Below are 22,608 nucleotides of genomic sequence, written 5' to 3'. Positions count from 1 at the left end.
TTCAGATAGGTGCTCATCTCTTTTATTGATGGAACTCAAGTCTTGTTGGACAGCTCAGTACACCAGCTAAGCATTATAATACTCCTTTACATTTTGTTAGTTCTTACACTCTAGCATTACAATCAAAAGCATGTTACACACGTGGAGACAGTTACAGCGGGTCACCAACAGAGATAGAAAATCTGGGATCCTACCCATCACCACCATTGACTTAGAGGGTCAGGGCTTCATATCTTTACATCAGTCCTATACTCAATCACACAAGTCATCTTTAGTGAACCACACATTTTTCCATAGGTGCCAGCTTTGATATCATCTAAATGCAAAGAAATGTAAAGGCTTTGACACAACTAAACACACAAACACAGTAACTACCTCTGAATTAGACATCCAAAACTAGCTTTCTATAGACAGTCAAAATATAAGTAGTATTGGATGTCCCAAAACAAAAGTTCACCACTCACAAGAGTCAAGTATAATATTGAATGTAACATTGGAGTAAATTAGGAGTGCAACACTTACATATACACTGTTGTACAGTGAAAGCTGGCGAATGAGGACACTTCATATAGACAGCACTAGAGCAGGATTTGTTTGGGTGGAGTGGTGGAGCCACTGTGCGGGGAGCCCAGAGAATGCCACTACTTTGTTCAATTAACCAGCTGAGGAGTGTTTTTAGTATGCCCTTACAGACTCAAGGGGCTCTGGTAAGGTCAGCTGGCTCCACCACCAACCCCACCTAAACATGAGTCAGTACGCACATGCACACAGACCAGGAAGCAGTCACTCATAAAATTCAACTTTTAAAGTTATACAAGTGTTCTGAGTGAATAAATACAGCAGTTTCTGGTCAGGGTGTGTTACTGAGGCCCTGAAGACTGGTTTGATTTAGGTAATTGAAAGGAATGGAACATAGGTAGAACTGTGCGAAAAACACACTCCACTCACACTCAAAACCTCGACCATGAGGGTTGTACCTTTTCAAAAATCCTTTGCATCATTTCCTAAATGCTAAGTTGTTGAATGGTAGAGCATGTGAGCCCCAGTGTCTGGATTCCAAAGGCTGTGAGCAGGAGTGAGGTGTGGTGTTGGAACGCTATGAAAGATAGATGAAAGGGGAAAAAAAGAAAAAGGAGAAAGCAGAGCTGCCCTCCTGGCTGTTCAGGCCACCAGAACCACACGCATGGTGTTGGTGTAACCAGAGCCCGGACGCCAGCCAGTCAACACGATGACAACGTCACCCTCTTTGAAGAAGCCTCTGGCTTTGCCTAAAAAAAGAAAGAAAAGAAAAAATCATTATGAAACAATACATGAAGCAGTGGTTATTTGATGTATTAAATTAGGTTTACAGTATACAGGGTATTAAAGGTAACAGCTGCTTACCCATTTCCATAGCAAAGTTGACACGCAGGTCTACATCCTCTGCCCACACTTCGTTTGAGGGCTTGGTGTAGAGGACAGGGAAGATGCCGCGGTACAGGTGGGCCTGACGAGCCGTTTGAGCATTACGGGTCACAGCGAGGATGGGGGCACGGGGCCTGTACCTGGAGATCAGGTGGGCAGACCTGCACGGACACAGAGGAAACTAAACACTTCATCCATATTTCATTGATGTAAAGACTGCAGTAGTACAAGTTTACTGAAGAGATTCCAAAAAGGAAATGGATGGATTTTAATGCATACTGAGCAGGTGAACCCATTACAACTGCCCAAAAATTTGTATTGATTGGTCCAATCATAGCCCAAGTCTCAAAGTTAAAATGATCAAGTAAAGATAACCACATGTTCTTAGGCAAATAATTGCAATATGGTGTCTTTAAATGTTTTGCACTTTTTGGAGAAAAAAAAATCTAATTAAAACCTCATTGTTCTGCACAACCTTTTTTAACTACTAATTTACAAAACATTGGGATTCTCACCCATGTTAAATGGATCACTGAAACGAGTGTATTTTGGAAGTAGCATGTTAACCCCTAATGATATCAAGTATAACAACTGGAATCAGAAATGAAGGAAGAGTTCCATTAATGAAACGTGACTGGAGGGCTTTATAATAGGAAAACTTTCAGCCATTTTACAAGAGGAATTTGCTAATGTGAAATCGTGTTCCAAAAAGAAGTCTGCCTTGCAATCAAAAAGCACTGAATACCATAAAGCTGTAAAGAAGTTCAAAGTCTTTTACAAAAGTTAGATAAGAAAAAATGATTTAATACTGTGGCTGTGTCCTTGACCGAGATGAGCGAAGCTTCTAGCTGTCTGTTAAAAGATGAGTTGGGTAAAGTCGCTGTTCACAGGTGTACCATATGCTAATCATGGGACACATCAACTGGTACAGTAGCACAGAGCTGGGATAACAATACACTCCAGAAATAAACATCAGTTTGTCAGAGCACCTTGACATAAAACACTGTGTTTAATTCCCTTTTTTTTGCTGATGAAACTTTAAGGTTACTCCATAATGAAGCAAAAAGATGGTAGCTACAACAGGACAGATGGATATAAAATTAAATATGCTCATTAACCAAGCAGACATATCCAAGCATTTAACTCATAATACTTAGTGATTTTCAGCAATAAGTAAGAAACTAACAACTTAATATATGCAAATTATCTCCATACTGATGGTTTCCTGAAAGAAGCAATTCAGTGCAATTAATAATCCACCACCCACACACAAGTGTTCTCAGATAGTCTGGCTCATTTCTATTTCTCAGTGTTCTGCTCCCAACAGGTATGAGAGGCAAGGGAAGCAACCAGAGTCTCTAACATTTCCATAGTGAGTGGTCAGAGTAGCCCAAAATAAGTGACAACACTTATGTTTTAGCATCGATATGCAGAGGTTTAAAGTCACTGTCAGTAGCCCAAGATGTCCACGGTTAAAAACCAAGTGATCCTCTAATAGCAAAGACTGTTAAAGGATCACTTTGTTAAACATGAACTTGGCGTTCTCTGAATAAACCAGCTGCTGTACAGCTAATAATGATAAGAGAAAAATGCTGGCAATTTTTAAAAATCTGCATATTTACACAATAGTGTGTAAATAAGTTATGGTTTTAAAATAATATTTTTGTCACAAGTTCTCAAACATTTTGAGCCAATACAACAATCCAAACTAAAATTTCACAAAACTATAAATGACAAGAGTCTAAAAGATGGGCACCTGGGCTAATGACATAACCGTCTCATTTTTTATAAAATTAGTTACTGTTATCACACACACACACACACACACTAGAAGGATGGGGATTTTCACAAGTACATTAGGTGTTTGAGGAAGACGGAGGAGCTGGGTTAAATGGGCGAGCACACGTTTGGCGACACCTTACCTGCGGACCCGAATCATGTCACCTCTATTCCACTTTTCCTTACCTTCCAGTCTTAGTGAGAACAATAATGGCACTAGCACAGCATTTGAAGGATGACTCAACAGCTCCAACAGCTACTGCTTCTGTAGGATCTCTGGTCAGCTGCGAGTGTCTCCTCAGCTCCACAAACAGCTTTCTGTGGAAGGTGGCTGCCTCGGCCTCTCGTGCTATCTGAACCCCGAAGGGAAGGGTTGGGGAGGGGTTACTCTCAATCACACACTATATAATGAGCTACTCACACCAATGGGATTAACTGGCAAATGTGTAGCTAGACTCCTGGTTAAACAAGGATGGCTAATGTAGCCAATGAAGATGTTCACACACACACACACACAAATCAGTGAAGAAGAACATCGAGTAATAGGGTTGGGGATATGTTGTCTTTTTTCTTTAGGGTCCCCACACAAGCATTTAACTGCTTCTATAGAACTTCTTAACATCCAACCATGAGTCTAGTTATGTTTGCCAGCTCTCCCAGTTGTTCCCTTGGAAAGTCCCTGCCTGGCCCTACGCTGCCTCTCAGACTCCTTAAATACAGTTATTAGTGACCTCCACCAACTGGCAGACCAGATAACCTGCCTACCTTCCAGAGCCTGTGAGCACAATGATTGCAGAGGCCAAGCTCTTAAAGGAGGCCTCCACAGCACCGATTGCAATGGCCTCAGCAGGGTCTTTGCAGTGCGGTGTGGAACGACGCAGGTCCTCAAACACCTGCCGATGGAACATGGCTGCCTCGGCTTCACGAGCAATCTGGCACAAGTGAGGGCAAGATGCATCGAAGAAAGTTTTCAAACCAGGCAAACAGTTGTAAAGCAAGAATAAGTGACAAGAAAAGGAAAACAAATTAAGGAAGATGAAAAACAGGGGGAAAAAAAAAAAAGTTAGTGAAGGAGGTTTTAAAAAAAAAAAAAAAAAAAAAAAAAAAGAAATGAAAGGCAATATAAGAATTTAGGTGTGCAGTAAGTGGGGAAAAAGGGGAATGTCAAGATTAAATTACAAAAACTTTTACATGATATCAAATATGACATACAGTGAACTGCATATTAATTTTAAATTAAATTATCTAAAACATTAAATCACAAATATGTCCTAAAGAAGCTACTGGGTTAAAAACAAATGACAAACACTGAGTCAAAACAAACTGCACAAAAAGCTGAAGAAACTTAAGGGCAGCCAGGAGGACTAAAGAGGAACCATACAGAAATAACTTTTAACAGAGGCTTAGAAGAGGTTAGTTTTATTTTCCTTTTCCTTACTAAATAAGTGTTTTATTTAAATAAACAGAGGCTATTAAGAGGCTGTACTGTACATAAGATTCTAAAGCATTCCTTCCAACTTCACTGTGGGGGCAGCAAGTTCAAAACTAAGATCTGCAGGACTGCTGAGTCACTGCATCTCTATTGCAGAGTAGCTGTGAACAGTTGCAGTAAGCCAAAAAAAGGCATGAACAATGAACACAGCATTAAGTGCATACTTTAGAGCAAATTTCTATGGGGTCTAAGACTTCATCAAAGGTGCTTTACTTTTATTGTACTTCATTCAGACTGTCCCTAACTAAACAACACAAATGTGGGTATACAGTGTGCAAATTTTAAGGAATCTCCACAGTCCTTTGTTAATCAGGTCATTGAGTGTAGCATCATTTAAAAAAGCTTTTTCTGTTCCCTTTTCCAGCAGCCACTTTTTTTCTCTCTTTCTGGAATACAAGTGATTTGCACTATGAATTATTTAACAGCTACCAAAGTTCCACAGATTTCCCTGAAATCATAGCAACTTTAGTAACTAGTAAACAATAGCAGTAACAGCCAATGTGTTAGATGAAGGGGTTCAGGCAACATGCATTATGATTTGGAAATCATGCAATGTCAGAGTTATTTAAAATGCCAAACACAGACGGAATTATCACTGGGATTTTGTCAATTATCCCAACTGAGAATTTTAACATGGTTCATTTGTATATTGATGATGTCGGCTGACATCTTAAAGTTTCACCAAGTGACAAAGTAAAAAGTTTATGCCAATGGGCATGAAAGTGAACACAAAAAAAAATTGAAAGGGGAAAAAAGGGAAAGAATGAAAGCATAACCACCCAGTAGCTATAATCTTTTCCAATTTATAATTGTAATTCATGCAATCAAATCACAAAATCATTACTTTAAATTACAGTTCTTTATGGCCTAATTTGAGATATTTTCCCCATCTTTTGATATTGTTATTATACATTAACTCACCATGTGCTGTGTGCGCACTGCCTCCAGAGGATAGTCTCCCTTGGCAGTCTCTCCACTGAGCATAATGCAGTCGGCTCCATCCAGCACTGCGTTGGCTACATCACTGCCCTCAGCACGAGTGGGTCTAGGCTTCTTGATCATGCTCTCCAACATCTGAATAATTTAGGAAAATAAAACCAGTCTGGTTAAAATTTACGTAGCTGAACACATTTAGGCCGACAGGATGATTAGTACACCGAGTACTCAGCAAACTAGATGTGCTAGGAGGAAATGCAACATTTTCTTTACTGTTGTCTGACCTGAGTGGCACAGGTGATTGGCTTGCCAGCTTTGTTGCAGCGACCGATCATCATTTTCTGGGCAAGGAAGACCTTTTCTGTGGGGATCTCAATACCCAGGTCACCTCGGGCAACCATGATACCGTCGCTGGCCTCCATGATCTCATCAAATCTGCAAAACGGGTACAAAAATTCCAGCTTATCAAATTCATCAAGTGCAACCATTTGTTATGATATATTGTCAGGACTATGGCATAAACATACACTCATAAAGACCACTTTAAAGCCCTTTAAAAAAAAGGTTTCAGCTTAATCTTTTATTTCTTCTCTACAATACACCATCATTTAAATAAAAGATGTTGATATAGCAAGCCATTTCCACACACCTGCGTACACCTTCATGGTTCTCAAGCTTGCTGATGATCTTAATGTTTTTGCCCTTCTCTCCTAGCACTGCGCGGACAGCATGCACATCATCCGCTTTGCGAATGAAAGAGGCAAAGACCATGTCGACTCCCTGCTGCACACCAAACTGCAGGTCTTGGATGTCCTTATCAGAAACAGCTGGCAGGTCTACAGCAGCACCGGGGAGGTTCACTCCCTTCTTACTTCCCAAGGTGCCACCATTCTCGATCTCACAACTGAGGAAATCAGTGCCTTTGGAGGTGAAAAATAAACATAAGTATTTTTTAAATATTATAATAGATCAGAAGAAGAGACTTTGAGGCTGGCCTCATTTATCATGGCCTGGCTTTTACTCACCAATCTCCTTGACTTGCAGGGATATGAGTCCATCGTCAATGTAGACCTTGCTGCCAACTTCAACAACTTTGGTAATGTTCTTGTAATCAAGCCAGAGAATGTCCTCACTGCAGTTCTCCTGGTAAGCATCATCTAAGGTAAGCTTGATCATGTTGCCTTTGACCAGCTCCACCTCAGCAGTACCACTCTGTCAAATCATTAACACAATCATCACATAAGTTATTGTTCTTTCTGGTTGGGTTTTATTCTACTGAAGCTTCGTAAAGAACAAGTGGAGCTGAACTCACTCCCTTAATGAGGCCAGTCCTGATCTCTGGGCCCTTGGTGTCCAGAGCAATGCCAATAGGCCTGTACTGGATGCTGCCAGGCTCAAAGCTCTCACATGCCTCACGAACGTTCTTGATTGTTTGTGCATGATACTGTAAAGCAAGGAAGAAGTCAATATGTTAATATTTCCAGTAAATACTCTTCCCCAGATGTCAACCCCAACTATTTCTTTCAGTCAAAACTGTCCCTAACAACCTCTTTCTATTCCATCTTGGACTGCAAACATGTTAAAGAGCAATACTACTTTATGCATTTATTCTCAGATAAAGGTTTTACAAAGCAGACATAAAAGTAACGCCAGACAATTAACAGATAAAAATACAACTCACATGACTATAAACTGGGTCATAATTATACATTATCATCATGGGGTTAGAATAGAGAATAGAATAGCCCTTTATTGTCATTTTACACGTACAACGAAATTTTGGGAGCTCCACTGTGGTGGAATAAAATATAAATAGTTGGTAGCATGAATAAATAGCAAACAGGAGAAATGTATACTACCAAGTTGCAAAGTGCTTGGAAGTAGTGGGGAAAAAAAAACAAAAAAAAAACTTATTTCTTTTTAAATGAGTGGCCTGAGGGATGGGGGTTACTCAATCCATGGCTCAGATTAGTAAAGTGGGTGGGCAGGAGTGGGGTGTGTGTTGGTTGGGGAAGGGGGGATGCTTGTTTACAGTCCAAATGGCTCAGAGGAAGAAGCCCTTTGTGAATATGGAAGTGTGGGAACTGATTGACCTGACGCGCCGTCAGAGGGCAGTGGGTCAAACAGATGGTGGGCGGGGTGCACCGTCCTCCTGTCTCGTTTTCCTGAGACAGGAGTTCATGAAGCATGGACTGACATGGGCTTGCATTTTTAAGTGTGTATTTGGCTATAAAGCTGTCACGGTTAATAACTGGACGGGTGACATGCCACTGTGTGCGTCCTTAAACACAGGTTAAACTTGATTATGACAGACACCTTCTGATACTGTGCCATGTATGATAAGTTTGAGTGTAGCGTTTCTCAAAAGGAAATTCCTCAGTCAAGTAGATGATGAAAAGTAGTACGCCAATAATGAAACTAAATCCTAGCACAAGCAGGAGTGCAAACAAACTAAAATACATTGTTATATCTTAAAGGAAGATAAAGAATGTAGGTGCACTTTTTCCCCCAGAAATCTTGCTACTTCTCAATGCTGGCCAACATTTGCTACAGAGCTGTGGGAAATGCTATAAGAAAATTAAACACATCCAGCTTTGCACCTTAGTGCATGCTAATTAACTAGCAGTGTATCGTTTGTGGTTTTATAAACAGCTACTGCCTGCCCACGGCTTATGCTGCCTACCTGGGTAACCGGAGCTTTCAATAATAACTTAAGTGGCAGGTAATCACATTGGCTGACTTTCAGCGTTACACCACAACCACTATGAGAAAACCATTATGGTTTTGCCAGCTGGAAAAAAAACCCCAAAACAAAGCCAGGTGTTGCTGCTTGCTTTTCTAGCACTGCAAAACAGCAAAGCTTTGATTTCGTTTTCCATTTTCAAATCTACAGTTACATTGATTCTTTGTGAAACAGCTAGATCTACTCAGTCCAAGAATATATTAAAGTCAAGTATGTTAAAAAAAAAAAATTTCAAAGAAAATTATTAATGATTTCTACACTGAATTTTCAGAATCTGCAACACCTTTAAAAACAAACAAAGAACTATATTTGAAGAAACCATCAGCTCAGATAAAATTTGATTTAACTGTCTGAAATGTAAACTGCCATTGCCCAAGACATTTACATAGCGGACCGAGTTGTAGGAAGACCCACCTCATGTGTGCCATGGGAGAAGTTTAAGCGAGCAATGTTCATTCCAGACTTGATCATCTCCTTCAGCATGTCCACAGATCGAGAGGCTGGCCCTGCACAGAGTTATTGAAAATTCTAACATTTAGGATTTTGATACCGTTTACTAGCAGGGAGGAACAAGTCATTGTGTACAAACTAAAGTCCAAAATGTAAAATTCCAAACAGATCTTATTTTGTTAAAAGATACGGTACTGTATGAAGACTCAATGGTGTGAACGGAAAACTTAACCAAACGTTGCAACGTTTGCACCACAAAACCAAAAACTAAATCTCCAGAAATGCAGTGTCTTAGCTTTTAAGCTGCCCCTACAACAGCGGCTTTAAAAACAGATGTTCTCTTTTAAATGTACAAAGAGCTTCGTTCCACATCTATTATTGTGTGAGTACAAGTTAAAAGAAAAAAAAAAAAAAAAAAAAAAGGTAGGTTGGACCAACCAATGGTGCAGATAATTCCGGTGTTGCGCGCAGTGATGGGCTCTGAGTCGATATCCAGCAGGCACATGTGTTCCAGGAAAGTGTCGGCTGTAGCAGCATAGAGCTGCTGTGTCTGGATGAAGGCCGAGCCCATATCTCCTTTTAACTGAGGCATGGTGATTCCTGGTGCAACTGGAGAAGTCCTAAACAGGAAAGAGAAAAAAAAATATATAAAATTAATCTATTACTGAGGTTGTTGGATTCCACTGAAAGCATCATCCACATACCTGCATTTGTGTTGTAAAACAGGATAGCTATTAGTTAGGCTAGTTTATATCATAGAGTAACAGTAAGACTGTTAACAGTCTAAGCCCTTTTTGTATACCTTTGTATTAGACTGCGCAAGTCCAACAAAATGTGTCATGATATACACAAGTCATGGCTCAGTTTGCCATAAGGGGAAAACTGAACCATGGTAGTGCTAAGACAGACGGACAGACAGCTCACTCACTCACTCACCTTATGAAATCTAAATATTGCACTGGGTTATTGTGAGCACAGAATTTGCACAAGACTATCTTGAATTTGAGGATATGAATGTTTCACGCTTCAATAATTAAGGAAAATAACTCCAACCTCTTTGGAACAGCTTAAAAACGAACAGGAAATATATTAACGTTGATCTGTAGCGCTAGAGGACATGCTAAGGCTTATACAGAGTAGTACAGCCCATTGAGCTGCTAGACCACCCACCCTTCTTGCTGAGTCACCGATGCCAACAGTCACATCTCAACTAGAAGGTTGGAATTTCTGTACTTTCAACATGAAACCATCACTCTTTTCTAGTTGTAAAACACAAGGCTGTATAGAACAGAGATTACCTAAAATCCTGTGCAGTGGGAAGTGACTCAATATAGTCAGTTGCACACAGGGAACTTTTATGTGTGGCTGGGACACTCCCTTCCTTTCAGCCTACGAATCAGAGTTATGAGAGGTACTGTATCAATGAGCATTGTATCATGTTTAATCCAACAAGGTAGGCATGTCTCAGCAGGGTGTAACATTACTTATCTATAGTGATTATGAGTGCAGCTTCTTTTAGGGCTCTGGTTGCTGTGGTTACACAACTAAAACAAATATTTCATTTAATAGGCTGGTTTTACAGACAGCAAAATTAATCAGATTTGATTAACTTCACTTCTAAGTAGATTTGAAGGGTTTATTTTATGTTTTTTTTTAATCAAAGCAACAGGCTGACAAGTCACTAAAAGCCACCTTTAGTACCAGTCTTAATTCCCTACCAATATACACAGAACAGGATACAAAGGCTAATGCAAAAAAAAAAAAAAATCTGGAAAACACAGACAATTTTTAGATGCTGCAGCTACAACTGAAGCCAAAGCCATCTTTGTGGTAATTTCTCAGTGGAAGATTTACTGCAGACACGTGGTAGTGGTCTGACTTTCTCTTACTCATAACATCCTAAATGCAAATGCATCATGGTGGGGGATTCCAGACAGAACCTCACTGCCAGCAGCCTGCTAACTGGTGATGTAACATTTCCATCAATGAGGCAGACTAATGTTGTACGTGAGCTCAGTCACACTACTGCAGCACACTCAACCCTTCAGTGGGCTGAACCACAAGGAAAAATCTCAGAGGGGGCAAAAGGAGCCTGTAATCATGCTAGCTACTGCAGCATGCTGTTTTTAAATGATTTCCTGGTGTGACCCAAAAAGCAATAAAACGACTTTAACAAAATGGATTAAATAGTACAATAGCATGATGTCGAACAAACACAGCCGATGACAATCAGACAATCAAAACATCTGAGAAAAATGCAACATCTAGATGCAATGCCATCATTGTCACTCTTTTCTACAGTCTAATTTGAATGTTACATCTTTAACGTTAAACCTCTTCAGTTTTGCAATGTTGGACTGTATTGAACTTTAAAGACATTTAGAAGGAAATGTGGAAATGAAGTTTTATGCAACTTCCTACAGAAGATGTTTGTTAGACGACTACAAATATGTCCAAAACCAACTCCCCCCCCAAAAAAGGAAAATTCTGTATTTATACAACAGATAGAGAGAATTCACTTGAAAAGAGATGCATTAAAAAATAAAATAAAAAATTTAGAACTGTGACAGAAACGTCAAGCTGGGCAGGCCCATAGGCCTCTCTGCACCATACAGCCAGTCTTGGTGCTACACGTGGGCACACATGTAAAGCCTTCTATATTTACTAGGCTGTTCCTTGCATCTCTGGAAAGCTACTGTGTTAAAAAGCTTTCCACAGACAGATATACTGACCCTTGCCAAAGTGCTCAAAAGCCCTGTTGCTGTAGTTCCCACTACATAATGTGTCTCCAGGACACACAAACAGTCATAGTTGGCCAAAAACAAACAAACAAAAAAACAAAAAAAAAAAACAAACAAAAAAAAAAACACATAGCTGTATCTAGGAGTAGGAATAGTAATAAAACTACAGGCTTGCTTCTAGTGACAGAATTGCTAGCTTACCCTTGCTTGTTGAGGTTGGGGATTTCAAATGTGCATCAACCAAAAATGTGCTGAATGTCTCATCATTACTGTTATAAAATAGGGATCTGATAAGATTTTCTTCTGCAAATACACAGAATTATCTGCATGTGTCTTTTGCAGTTCAGGAGAAATGTCCTCTCACACTCACATACTGCCTGTATCCTCAAGTGAAGTGTTATTTTTGGACCAGAAGGAATGAGACTGGCCAAAGAACATGCATTGTTCCAGCTTGTATGCTCCTTGTTGTTATAGAGAAACACAATGACTACATAAAGAGGCATCTCTGAACCCCGGATACCTAGTGGACAGTAGTCACAGACCAGCAGCAGCTACAGCAACCCTGACACAGATACAGGACCAGCTAAGAGCAGAGTGCTGATAATCATTTTGTAAGACATATACTTTTGTAACATATTGTCTCACCATCTTATCACGTCTTTCTAAACCATTTCTTATCCAACTTATCTATGAAAACAGCTGTGCAATCATAAGCAGTTACAGTAGCATTCCTGCCAGGGTGACATAACATTTTGTATGACCTGCTAAGCATGTGATGTAACACTGGGCTAATCCAAGGTGGCTCTTGAATGGTTTCAATCCTCCACACTCTCTCAACCAAGGCACCATTTGCAGGTTACACTACATACCCCCAGTAGATCTTCCTGTTCTTCTTGGGGACAAAGCATGTTAACACAAATGACCTCCATAGCCACCCCAGTGTGCTTGAGCTTCCAATGCCAGCGAACAAACTTCTCCTTGCTACAGCAGAACTGAGTGCGGCAGCAACGTGCATGCATGTGTGCAACATTCCCAGGAGCTCAAGAGTAAATCCATTCAATGAGGATAAAGGATATGAAGAGCACCCACAGTGACTAGACAGTCACCACGATCTAATACAACCGACATACATGAGACTTCTGTGAGGAAGTATTCTGTATTCTGACTTCTGGTGTTGCTACCAGGCTAGGGTAGCCCCGAGTCTAAAAATGGATTTTTGGCTAATAATAACACAACATGGCAAGTCAAGTGGCAGAAAGCTAATCCTCAGAATACATGATGGTTGTTAGAATCTACAGATTATTACAAACTTTATTTAGGGTAGTGTGTACCTTTAGAGTGACCATTTTGTCAGGTGGTGGCAGAGGAATACTCATAATGGTGGAGTTGGCTCCATGCGGCATTAGCAAACATACATCTACAGTAGAGAGACCAACAGCTGTTTGGTCCAGATTAATACACTGACCACCAGCTTTGCTAAAGCTAAACTTTCTTATCAAAACAGCAGGTCAAGGACAGGAGTTCCTACTAGAAGAGGAAATTGTAGTTTTATTCATTAACTGTAGCAGCAGGTGGCATCCACGACTCACACTGGTCTTGGTAAACAGATAGGTGCCCTTTACAATGCTTTCAAAAGCAGAAAATTACTAAGTGATGACCCAGATGTTTGTCACACAGAACCTTCTGTTGAGGTATTTGTTGATAAAAAATAAAAATAAAAAAAAGTTCTAGAGTCTGAAGTTTAAGTTCACAGGCTCAATTTAACTTGGGTTACTCTGCCTTTATGGGAGAAAATAATTACAACAGTGCCTCTAGAGTTCTGTGCTTTCAGTCTAGCTTTAAGTGGCAAAGACACTCAAGGTTCTCTTGTGGAGTTAATCACTTCAACAGAACTCAGTCAGTTGCCTGACAAACTGATTTGGTTGGGCTCTTGTAAATGAGACTTGAGACTAAAGAAGTCCAGACGCTTTTCTTTGCAAGCTCCTTTGACTACGATGACCTGGATGACTGAGAACCTTCACAGACTAAATGAGACTTCATTTTGTAAACAGCTCATTTGCCCAGGAAGGTCATATCAATGACAATTAGTGTTATACAAATAACTGCATTTCAGAAAATAAAGCATATGCACGAGGTGTATTTCACAATTATTAAGGATATCAAACTGCAGTTTAAAAATTCAGCTAAAAGACTTCTTTTTGTGGAAAAAAAAAAGTGTTCACATACCTGGCAGGATGAGACCTGCCTTCATTCCTATGTATCTAGTGTCAATAAGGCCTTCCACCACTGCGGAAAATTACTGTAGTCAAACAAAACCCATATTTCAAACTAGATCTACAGGACGGTCATGCCATACACAACATCTAACGTGGCCGGCATTTACTTAAGAGAGGAAAGACTGATGAATTAAAGGATGAAGATGCGCATCGTGATGAGTTTAGCTTAGCAGTAACGGGCACACGGAGGAAAAGGAGAACACATACCACGCAATTCTTTAATTAAGTATCATTACATTACCAACAATGAAATTAACTAGATTTTTTTCATTATTTAAAAGCTACATCAGCTATAAAGCTTCAGTGTTTTATAAAAATGCATCAAGTTATAGTAAAGACGATGCGCTAAAGGTCACGTTCTCATCCTGCGTCACATTTTCCTGAGCTAGACGCATCACGGAGATTGACCAATGGGAAGCCGAAAAGACGGAGGGGCCACACCCACGTCAAGAGGCAACAGGAAGCGATTCTACAACGTTTCACGCGAATGAAATAAAATGTTACTGGTATGCATACATTTTCTGGGTTGGCTACAAAAACAATACTGCTACTTTTTGAGAGTTTGTAATATAAGCAGCTGCTCAATTTACACATACATTCCCTCGGTTAATCCTTTTATTAAATGCACTGCCACAAGGCTGTTAAAAGCATTCTAAGTCCGCATATGAGGGGTTTAAAATGGCTGATCTAAGTCGACTGTATTCATCTAGCTGTATTAACACTGTTACATTTTGAGGCTTTAAAATAGTAATCAATTAAAATACCGGTAAATGAGAAAGACAGGAAACCACATGTCGGTGAGCAACACGCAGAGTTACTCGGTAATCTTACCAGAGTGTAAAAAATAGCTACTGAAAATAAAAGTCTTACAGGTTTTAAAAGCTGTGACACGTCCGATGGATCGACAGACAATGCAGCTGAACCCCCTGTTGAGGATACCCACCTTTAGTAGCTGTTGAACCGATGTGACTGGCGTATCACTGAGCTCAGCTCAAGGTGATCTCTTTAGAACCTCAAGCTATGGCACTACTTTCTAGGGATGCTACGATATCCATCCGAGAGAACGTGTAAAAAGGGAAAGGGGGTCTTTAGAGTCTTATATCAATCGCTGCGACCATTATAGCATCAAGAACACGAAAAAGGAAGATTTATTTCACTTTTATATCGGGTTTACGCCTTTTGAAAGCCAGGAAGTGGTAAATAAAAAAAAGCGCGGAAGGATACAGAGTGGTTGGGACGCGTGAGGACCTGGACATGTGACTATGTGTGGCTTTCCCGAATAAAAGTGAGGAAGATGAAAAATGCAGTAGTTTGCTTAACATCGGCATTCAGTCTCCGTTTACAGGCCCCGTAGTATTTAAATGAATTAAATATTACTTGTTGTCTTTTGGCTTCATTAGTGCCTGGACGTGCTAACCATCTGCTGCTTAGTGTAACATGGGAAGCATCATTAGACGTGCTGTATACGGTAACCGACTTGTGTGCTGTCATCATATATTTTTTATGTTAAACTTAGTTGATGAAAGACTGTTAATAGAAAGAAAGAAAAAAGAGACCCAAATGCTTTTTAGTGCCCCTGCTGTATTTTGTAAGTTCCCAATCATTCAGCAGTAGACAGAAAAATCTAACGTGGGCCTCGGAAATTCCTTATAGACTCTAACTCCATCTAGCGATAAAAAAACGATACAGCAGTCTGGTTATGGTCAGTTATATAAGTATGTGCATTTTGTTACTTAATATTGAATATTGTCAAAATACGTTCTCTTAAAATATAAACATTAACTTCGATTATTTGTTATGTTATGTAAATATTATTTGCGCCTTATTTAAATTATTATTTTTAACTTTAAATCATATCCGTAGCAGGCATCCCCAAACAGTGGCTTGTCCCCCACGGTTGAAGCAGGTGGGGTAACGATGACCAAGGTAAATATATGACATAAAATTAAGATAAAAAACATTTTTTGGAGAAATAAGGAAAGAAAATAATAACATTCAAATTGGATTGATTTTTAATTGGTAAAAGTTGATAGAATGTGTTAGGCATAAACTGCTTCTGAAGTTGTGAATGTCATAAAACTTTTAAAAGCCACTGGACTACATTAAAAACCTTCCTGTGTTAGAGAGAAAGAGAGAATGTAAACTTTTTGGGGGTGGGGGTATACATTTACGTTTTACCACTTGGCAATAAATACACATAACACGGATTTGTGCCTTGCATACAGTACATAACTATGAAAAAAAAATGCTTGCCACAGTGATTAATTATCTGGTTGCCGAAAGTAAATCCTTGACACAGGCGCGAATACATTTTAACTGCAGTGAACAAAATGTTTAAGCTCTGCAACAAAACCTGCAGATAATCCTAAACATGTAGTTTACAACAACAATAAAACACAGATGCTATTTTTTTGCACTGCTACAAAAGCCTGCACTTCCCACTGCAGGTGTACCCCCTTTTACCATGTTACATATTTAACTCACCTGTTAACAGTTGTGGTAGCACTGCTACTCCCACTGCCCATGTTGCTGTCCCTCTGATTGCTGACTTCCTTTACTTGGACCCCATCTACTCCAGCGTCCAAGGCCAGTTGACACACCTTTCCAGGTGAGGAACAGACCTGCTGTTCAGTCTCTTTGTTCACTGCCCAAGCTCTTGGCTGTCAGTCAGCATTAATTGCTGCTAAAGCCTGTGCCATGTTGTACAGTAAGACAGTATGAGAATATGCTCAGATAAGTCTCAGAGATGAGCAGATAGAACACCTTAATGCTGCTAATACTGCTCTAGTAAAACTGCCTCCACCAGTGCTACCAAAATAAAACAGAATGTGAAGTACTTGGAACCACAGATAAAAATCAGTTGATACTGTTTAATATTATTTGCTTTAAAATATTGAGCTCATTTACAAAATGAAAAAAACAACAACATGTTTTACATTATGTTATTACAAACACATATCTATATATACGTATATATGTATGGAAGTGAATACATACATATATCCATCACCAAAACATGGTATTGTGTCTTTTTTCTCCTAACCCCAAATAGAATAGTGATGGTGTGGTCGCAGTTTTAGCAATCTGATTATGCTGAAAATGGAGTAAAGATAATGACCTAGACTAAAGACGGAGTTTTCAAAGTGTGGCCTATTGCCCAGTGTTAGCTGTTGGTAACCTGGTAACCTTTTGTGCAGGCAACTAGGTTGACAAGCTTGACAAACTTCTGTTCATTTCCTTCGTCCACTGTGATATAGCTCTTTAGAATAAGATCAGACGGATGAATTTGGACTCCTCTGTACTAGTCATCATAGCAGACTAAACGCTAATGAAGAAAAATATAGCTGCTGTCTGGAAAATGGCTGCTCAGTAAGGGTTAGAAAGCTTGTTTTTTAAAAAAACCAACAGAAACTTCCACCCTAAACTGAAATATTAGAAAAATGTACAAACAGACAAAGGGTTCATGTGTGCAGTTTTCTTTTGTAGACTTTAATCAAAAGCGATTCCCTTAATTTGGCAACCTCTTGTCTAAATAAGTCTGCATATGTAATTTAGAATATTTAGATTGACTTCTTAGCTTCACAAATAAAGTACCAAAAAGTCTAAACTCTGTAAGCTGATGAAATCACTGTGAATGACATCAAAACCCATATTTATAGTGTTTCATTGGAGTCAGTGCCCTTTAGTTTGCATTATTGTGGGACAAATAAATGTCTTATTTTCTTCTTCTGGCAGCTGGTTCCTTTAGAGGTCACCACAGCAGATCAAGATTCAAGTTTATTGTCATTTCACATGGTATTTACAGAAATGCACAGGTTGAAACAAAATATTGTTTTTAACCAGCCTCTATAGTGCAGTAATCGGGAAAAAACAAGAATACACTAATAAAAAAACTAAAATGAGGATAAATACCAATCAAAAAGCAGCTTTCCAAGACACTCAGCAAACTCAGGTGTAAACAATCACACTCTTTCAGCAGATCATCTGTGCATCTGCCTTTATCTTATCCAATACCTAGCAATTGGGTGGGTAAGGGGCTGTCCCAAGCATGTCTGTCCAGACTACAGCCTCACAACAGGCAAGTGGATGGACACCTGTCCATTAATCTTCCCATTCTTCAGGTCAGTTCTTAAATAGATACCTGGAGATAAAGAGGTTAAAGACTGATTAGCTGAAGGGCCATTGTCTCACACATGCAAGTGAGTCTATTTTGGAGATGGAAACAATTATTTTCTTATAATGTTAATATAATATAAGTCACTTTTTAAAACATAATTGGAGTGTTAGTATATTATGTTGCATGAAATGTTTATTGCATGTAACTGCATGCTATGTAGTATACATTGCAAATGTAGCTTGTGGTATAATTATACTATTTTTATGTTAAATAGATTTAAACAAGTCGTGAAGCATTAAAATATCAACCAAAAGCTGCCTCCAAAGTAAAAGAGCACACTAATGGACACTGACTTATGCAACCGCACACCACATGCAAACACACATGCAGATGCATACACATGCAGAGCCATTTTTCCCCCTTATTTCTCAGCAGCAGTGCAGTCAGCTGCAGGTCACATGACTGGCTTGCCTAGTCTCACTGAGCATGCTCAGACACCTCAGTGTTGTCAGGCAAAATATAAGAGAGCAGTAAGAGCAGAGATCTGTAATAGATAAACACATAGGCTCTTACACACACACACACACACACACACACACACTAGCTGGCTTGCCTACGGACTCACACCACAAGCATTGAGAAATAGACACTTCAGAATTTAGGATTGTGGCTCTGGTTTGGTTTTATTTGAAAGGACTTATTGTCATCTATCATTTCAGTGGAAAGCAGCCGCCGAGAGAGAGGCAGGTGTGCCCTTTAAGAGGGAGAAAAGCTGAGGCAAGGACAGCATCCCAGTCTCCATCCTCTGTGGAGGTAAGTGTGGATGGATGGGGTAGGTGGGGGGGTTCCAGAGCATGGGGGGAGGGGAAAATACGCCTGACTGCCTCTGTGTTTAAGCTAAATAGTTATCAAAAGGAGGAATGGGGACGGCTAAATGTGTGTTTGTGTGGGGGTGGGCGCTGTGTCAGTAACTATTGGCATGTGAGACGACAGAGGCTCCAGGAATGGCGGTTAGGGAGCTGGGAGGATGTAGATGCTAGCACGGTTGAGAACAGCAAGGCAGCAGGCATATAGAGAAAAGAGAAGAAGCTAAAGAAGAAGATATGGTTTTGAGAGTAGCAATGTTTAATGAGAATTTACTTGTGTGCTATTGTTGTAAGAAAGGGTGTTTTACAACAATGAGAAGAGCATGATCATGACAGACTCACAAAAACAGATACCCATAATTTTCATGTAGACATACTGAAATAGGCCTTGTCAAAGAAGACATGAAAAATTGGTATCCTTTTTACTATACTGACCTATATATCCCATGAATGGCTTTGTGTATGTCTGTTCTTTTTTGTCTTTGTCTTTTTCAAGGCATTCAGTCTCGTACTGCTAAGCTATGTTGTCACCTTGCCGTATTTTACACCCCTCCTAGATCATTTTCTATTTTGTTAATTTTTTCATTCATTTTATTGTTTGATGTGGGCTGGACTATGTAAATTGTAATTTTCAGCAGTGCATTATTTACATATCTAACAGAAGGGAGCGACTGGATCATTTCGATATTTTTGGCAATCATTGTGACTGTTGTTTCTTTTGAGGCAGCTATTGTTTTCTTGCGTTAAAAATTACTTAAAACTCTAGTGCTCGGGGGAAATTAGCTCAGAAAAAATATTTTTTTTCACATTTGTTCCTCACACTCATAACAATAAATCGCAGTCTAACGGTGCAGTGAGATAAGTAAATGTGCTGCTTTAGCCTTGTGTCTACAACAGGTAAGGTCTATAAAAACCTCTGCTGCTTTCATATTTTTAGGTTAAATTCCTGGAAAAAAAAACAAACAAACAAAAAAATGGAAACATCCTTGGAACTGAACGTACTGCACATATCTCCCACACATTCTCTCTGCAGTGATTAATGCCACTCTGAAAGAAGGCAGAGATGGCTGTTGCTAGGATACATGGCAAGGTGAAGTGCAGAAGATTTAAAGAAAAGAGGAGGAGGGCACCGTTTACAAAGCATGGCGTCACTTGCAGTGGCCTCTTTGTTTCTTGTTTTATTATTTTTTTGTTTTGTTTTGTTTGTTTTTAATTTTATATTTGTATTTTTCGAGGTTGTGATACTGAGGAGTAATGTGAGACTGTCAATCAAAGCTTTTGTGTTCTCACTCCTTCCACCTAGAAACAGGCTGACATGGTTGGCACTAATCAAAGGCCCAAACCTGTCTGAGAGAGCCATAACAGCAGACCCAATGGTAAGACAACTGGGAACCTATTGGCGTAATCATTACTTATCATTAAAATGGTGTAAAAAAATGTTTGGCTTTGTTAATGATATAAAAAGCTTTAAATTAAATTATATTGACGTGACAAAATAAATAATTTCCATAGGCATTTAAACATTAAATAACCTAGATCTAAGTATTAAATATAACATATTCTTCTGGTTTATTCTGTTGGACCTCTGGGTTTCAGGCTTTGCTGGAAACGATAAGAAACAGAGTTCATTTTATTTATAAAATCCTATTTTTGTAAAGTCATCCTTTTTCATTGTCATTTGAGGATTCGTTTAAAAAGGGTTGAACTGAGAGAATATCCTGTCGGGAATAAATCGTGTCCCTTCATCTCTCTCTTTGCAATGCTATTTAAGCAGTATTTTGAAGCACACGAAGGAAGTCTAAATAGGGAAGTGGGAGATGAAAGGATGATAGAAAGAGGTTGCTTTTTCGTCCTACTGCACTATAATAGCTTTTTCACAATGTGTGGGCCCACAGGACATCAAAGGACAGTGTTGGACAGATGAGGAGTCAGATGGGGAGAACGAATCAGAACAATTCCTATATGGCATTCAGGTACAGCAAACACTATTACCATCGCAAAATCTCTGTTGAATCTGTTGTCAGGAGATTGGCATTGTGTTTTTACTACTTGTGCTTATTTGTGGTTATTTCTAGTTATTTAAAAGTATGTGTTTTTCTAAAAAAAAAAAAAGTTTTTCCCAATGTTATAATACATTGACACAAGCAAAACCACAGTTAATTTACAGGTTTTGAAATATATATTACTTGTTAATTTCACCTCACGTTAGGATAATGTTGGTAAGTCAAAAACATGTATGGTGTTAATTTTAAGCCTTCTGTCATTATTAAATCCTCAGCAGTAATAACAGAGAGTGTTATGAAGGAAAAAGTAAGCCTCATATCTTTGGTACAGTGCTTTTGTGTAATATTATAGCCCAGTTGATACAAAGGTAATCTTTTAACAATTTAACATGCATGAGCAGAGAGCTCTACTTTTCAGTATGCTAAGTTTATGTCAGGAGGAATTTTTGACCCAATAGTAACTGCAGACAATAAGTCAGAGGTCAGCAGAATCATTTGGGGTGATTCTCTTGGGAACTGTAAATATTCAGACCAAATGTCACGGCATTGTGGTAAATCATTTTTGACATGTTTCTCTCCGATGGGCCAAATGACTGACATTTGCATTCTAATGCTGTGCTGGAAAAAATCCAAATGTATTTTTAATTAATTACAGAATGTGATGCTGTGTTTTGTGAAGTTGTGTAAGTGTTTATATTACCATATGTGACGATCTGGGAATGTTGTGTTTTTATTCAAATTAGGATCATAGTATTTTCATTTACTATTTACACCTTACATAACCCCAAACAGCCCAAGTAATCCCAAGTACCTCAGTCAAATTCATTTCTGATGCAAATATTTAATGTGTCATCTCATCTCACAAAGTTCATTGCTTCACTCTCATATAAGACCTTAATCTGTTAGTTATCCTTTTTGTGGTTATCTTGCAAGTCTTTTGATTGAAATGTAAATCCAGTCTGGGACTTAACGCTCGTTTCAGTGCAGTCAGAGAACATGAAAGCAGTGTAGTGAAGATAAGAACAAAACTGTGTGATCTATTCTACACACTCAGCTGAAGGGAAGAGATATCAACTCTAGATATCAGGAACATATATGACAGACATAGTACATTTTATTTAGGCTTTTTAATTTTTGTAATATAAAGATTAAATGCCACTCCATATCATATTGTTCAGATATCCCATATAAGTTATTAACTATAGTTTCATATAAAAAATTGCTTTGTTATAAAGATTTTATTTTTGAGTCAGAGCTTTGCAAGGTCATAGTAAATCATACTGTGGATGATTAGTTAAAATAAGTGTATGAAAGTAATGAGCAGCAAGTTGAAACCTTAAGCTGGTACAAATGCAAACTAACACAAACAGTGAATAAACAATTGTGTGCAAACTGTAGCAATATCAAATGTTAGATCATTCATTTTGATAAGCAATCTCTAATTTAAGGCTTAACTTGAAAACTTAAACTGTTTTGAAACACAACAGTAACGTGTACTTGGATTTTATCTGATGGGACTGTGGGGTGTGTGGGGATATGTTTGATTAAAAAAGAAAATAAGATTAGGAACCACTGAGAATTCATTCCCTGCTATAACTGTGACCAGTGCTGCTTATTGCAGGGGAGTTGTGCTGCTGACCTGTATCGACACCCTCAACTGGATGCAGACATTGAGGCTGTAAAAGACATCTACACTGACAGTGCTATCTCTGTCAGGTACAGCATAGATAGTAAGACACACACACACACATATGCAATCAAGCTGCTTAAATTTTGACTAGTTTTGAAAGAAATAACTAAG

At 38.9% G+C, this 22,608-nt stretch overlaps 2 protein-coding genes across 14 annotated transcripts in view; one reads left to right on the top strand and one right to left on the bottom strand.

Annotated features, from left to right (window-relative positions):
• Window positions 1–6: 6 nt before the first annotated feature.
• On the bottom strand, window positions 7–16,489 carry pkma (pyruvate kinase M1/2a). 5 transcript variants are annotated; one of them, XM_082540692.1, is made up of 11 exons: window positions 16,306–16,489; window positions 9,243–9,424; window positions 8,769–8,860; window positions 6,924–7,055; window positions 6,637–6,823; window positions 6,261–6,531; window positions 5,896–6,046; window positions 5,597–5,749; window positions 3,370–3,536; window positions 1,384–1,565; window positions 7–1,268 (listed from the first exon to the last, which is right to left on the bottom strand). In XM_082540692.1, the coding sequence occupies exons 1-11, from the start codon at window positions 16,344–16,346 to the stop codon at window positions 1,162–1,164; spliced, it is 1,665 nt and encodes a 554-aa protein (XP_082396818.1). In that variant the 5' UTR covers window positions 16,347–16,489; the 3' UTR covers window positions 7–1,161. The 5 variants fall into 5 exon arrangements, with proteins under 5 accessions (XP_082396818.1, XP_082396817.1, XP_082396820.1 ...); XM_082540691.1 differs by lacking the exon at window positions 3,370–3,536 and adding an exon at window positions 3,949–4,115 and having other exon boundaries at window positions 16,306–16,486; XM_082540694.1 differs by lacking the exons at window positions 3,370–3,536; window positions 16,306–16,489 and adding exons at window positions 3,949–4,115; window positions 14,765–14,853.
• The window catches only part of LOC309710820 (protein mono-ADP-ribosyltransferase PARP6), a 21,632-nt gene continuing 13,983 nt past the window's right edge, over window positions 14,960–22,608 (top strand). For 3 of the 9 annotated variants that reach the window (XM_082540623.1, XM_082540617.1, XM_082540625.1), the window contains exons 1-7: window positions 14,960–15,106; window positions 15,222–15,289; window positions 15,685–15,747; window positions 18,658–18,751; window positions 20,108–20,180; window positions 20,700–20,777; window positions 22,414–22,523. In XM_082540623.1, the coding sequence (XP_082396749.1) occupies window positions 20,178–20,180; window positions 20,700–20,777; window positions 22,414–22,523 (191 nt within the window). In that variant the 5' untranslated portion in view covers window positions 14,960–15,106; window positions 15,222–15,289; window positions 15,685–15,747; window positions 18,658–18,751; window positions 20,108–20,177. Of the gene's footprint in view, window positions 15,107–15,221; window positions 15,290–15,684; window positions 15,748–18,442; window positions 18,752–20,107; window positions 20,181–20,699; window positions 20,778–22,413; window positions 22,524–22,608 lie in introns of those variants that run through there. The other 6 variants (XM_082540618.1, XM_082540624.1, XM_082540621.1 and 3 more) reach the window with 6 other exon arrangements.

Source organism: Aulonocara stuartgranti (genome assembly GCF_965226115.1).
Source record: "Aulonocara stuartgranti genome assembly, chromosome: 1".
Taxonomy (NCBI): Eukaryota; Metazoa; Chordata; class Actinopteri; order Cichliformes; family Cichlidae; genus Aulonocara; species Aulonocara stuartgranti.
Note: the sequence above shows the minus strand (reverse complement) of the source record. Positions and strands in the feature narration are given on the sequence as shown.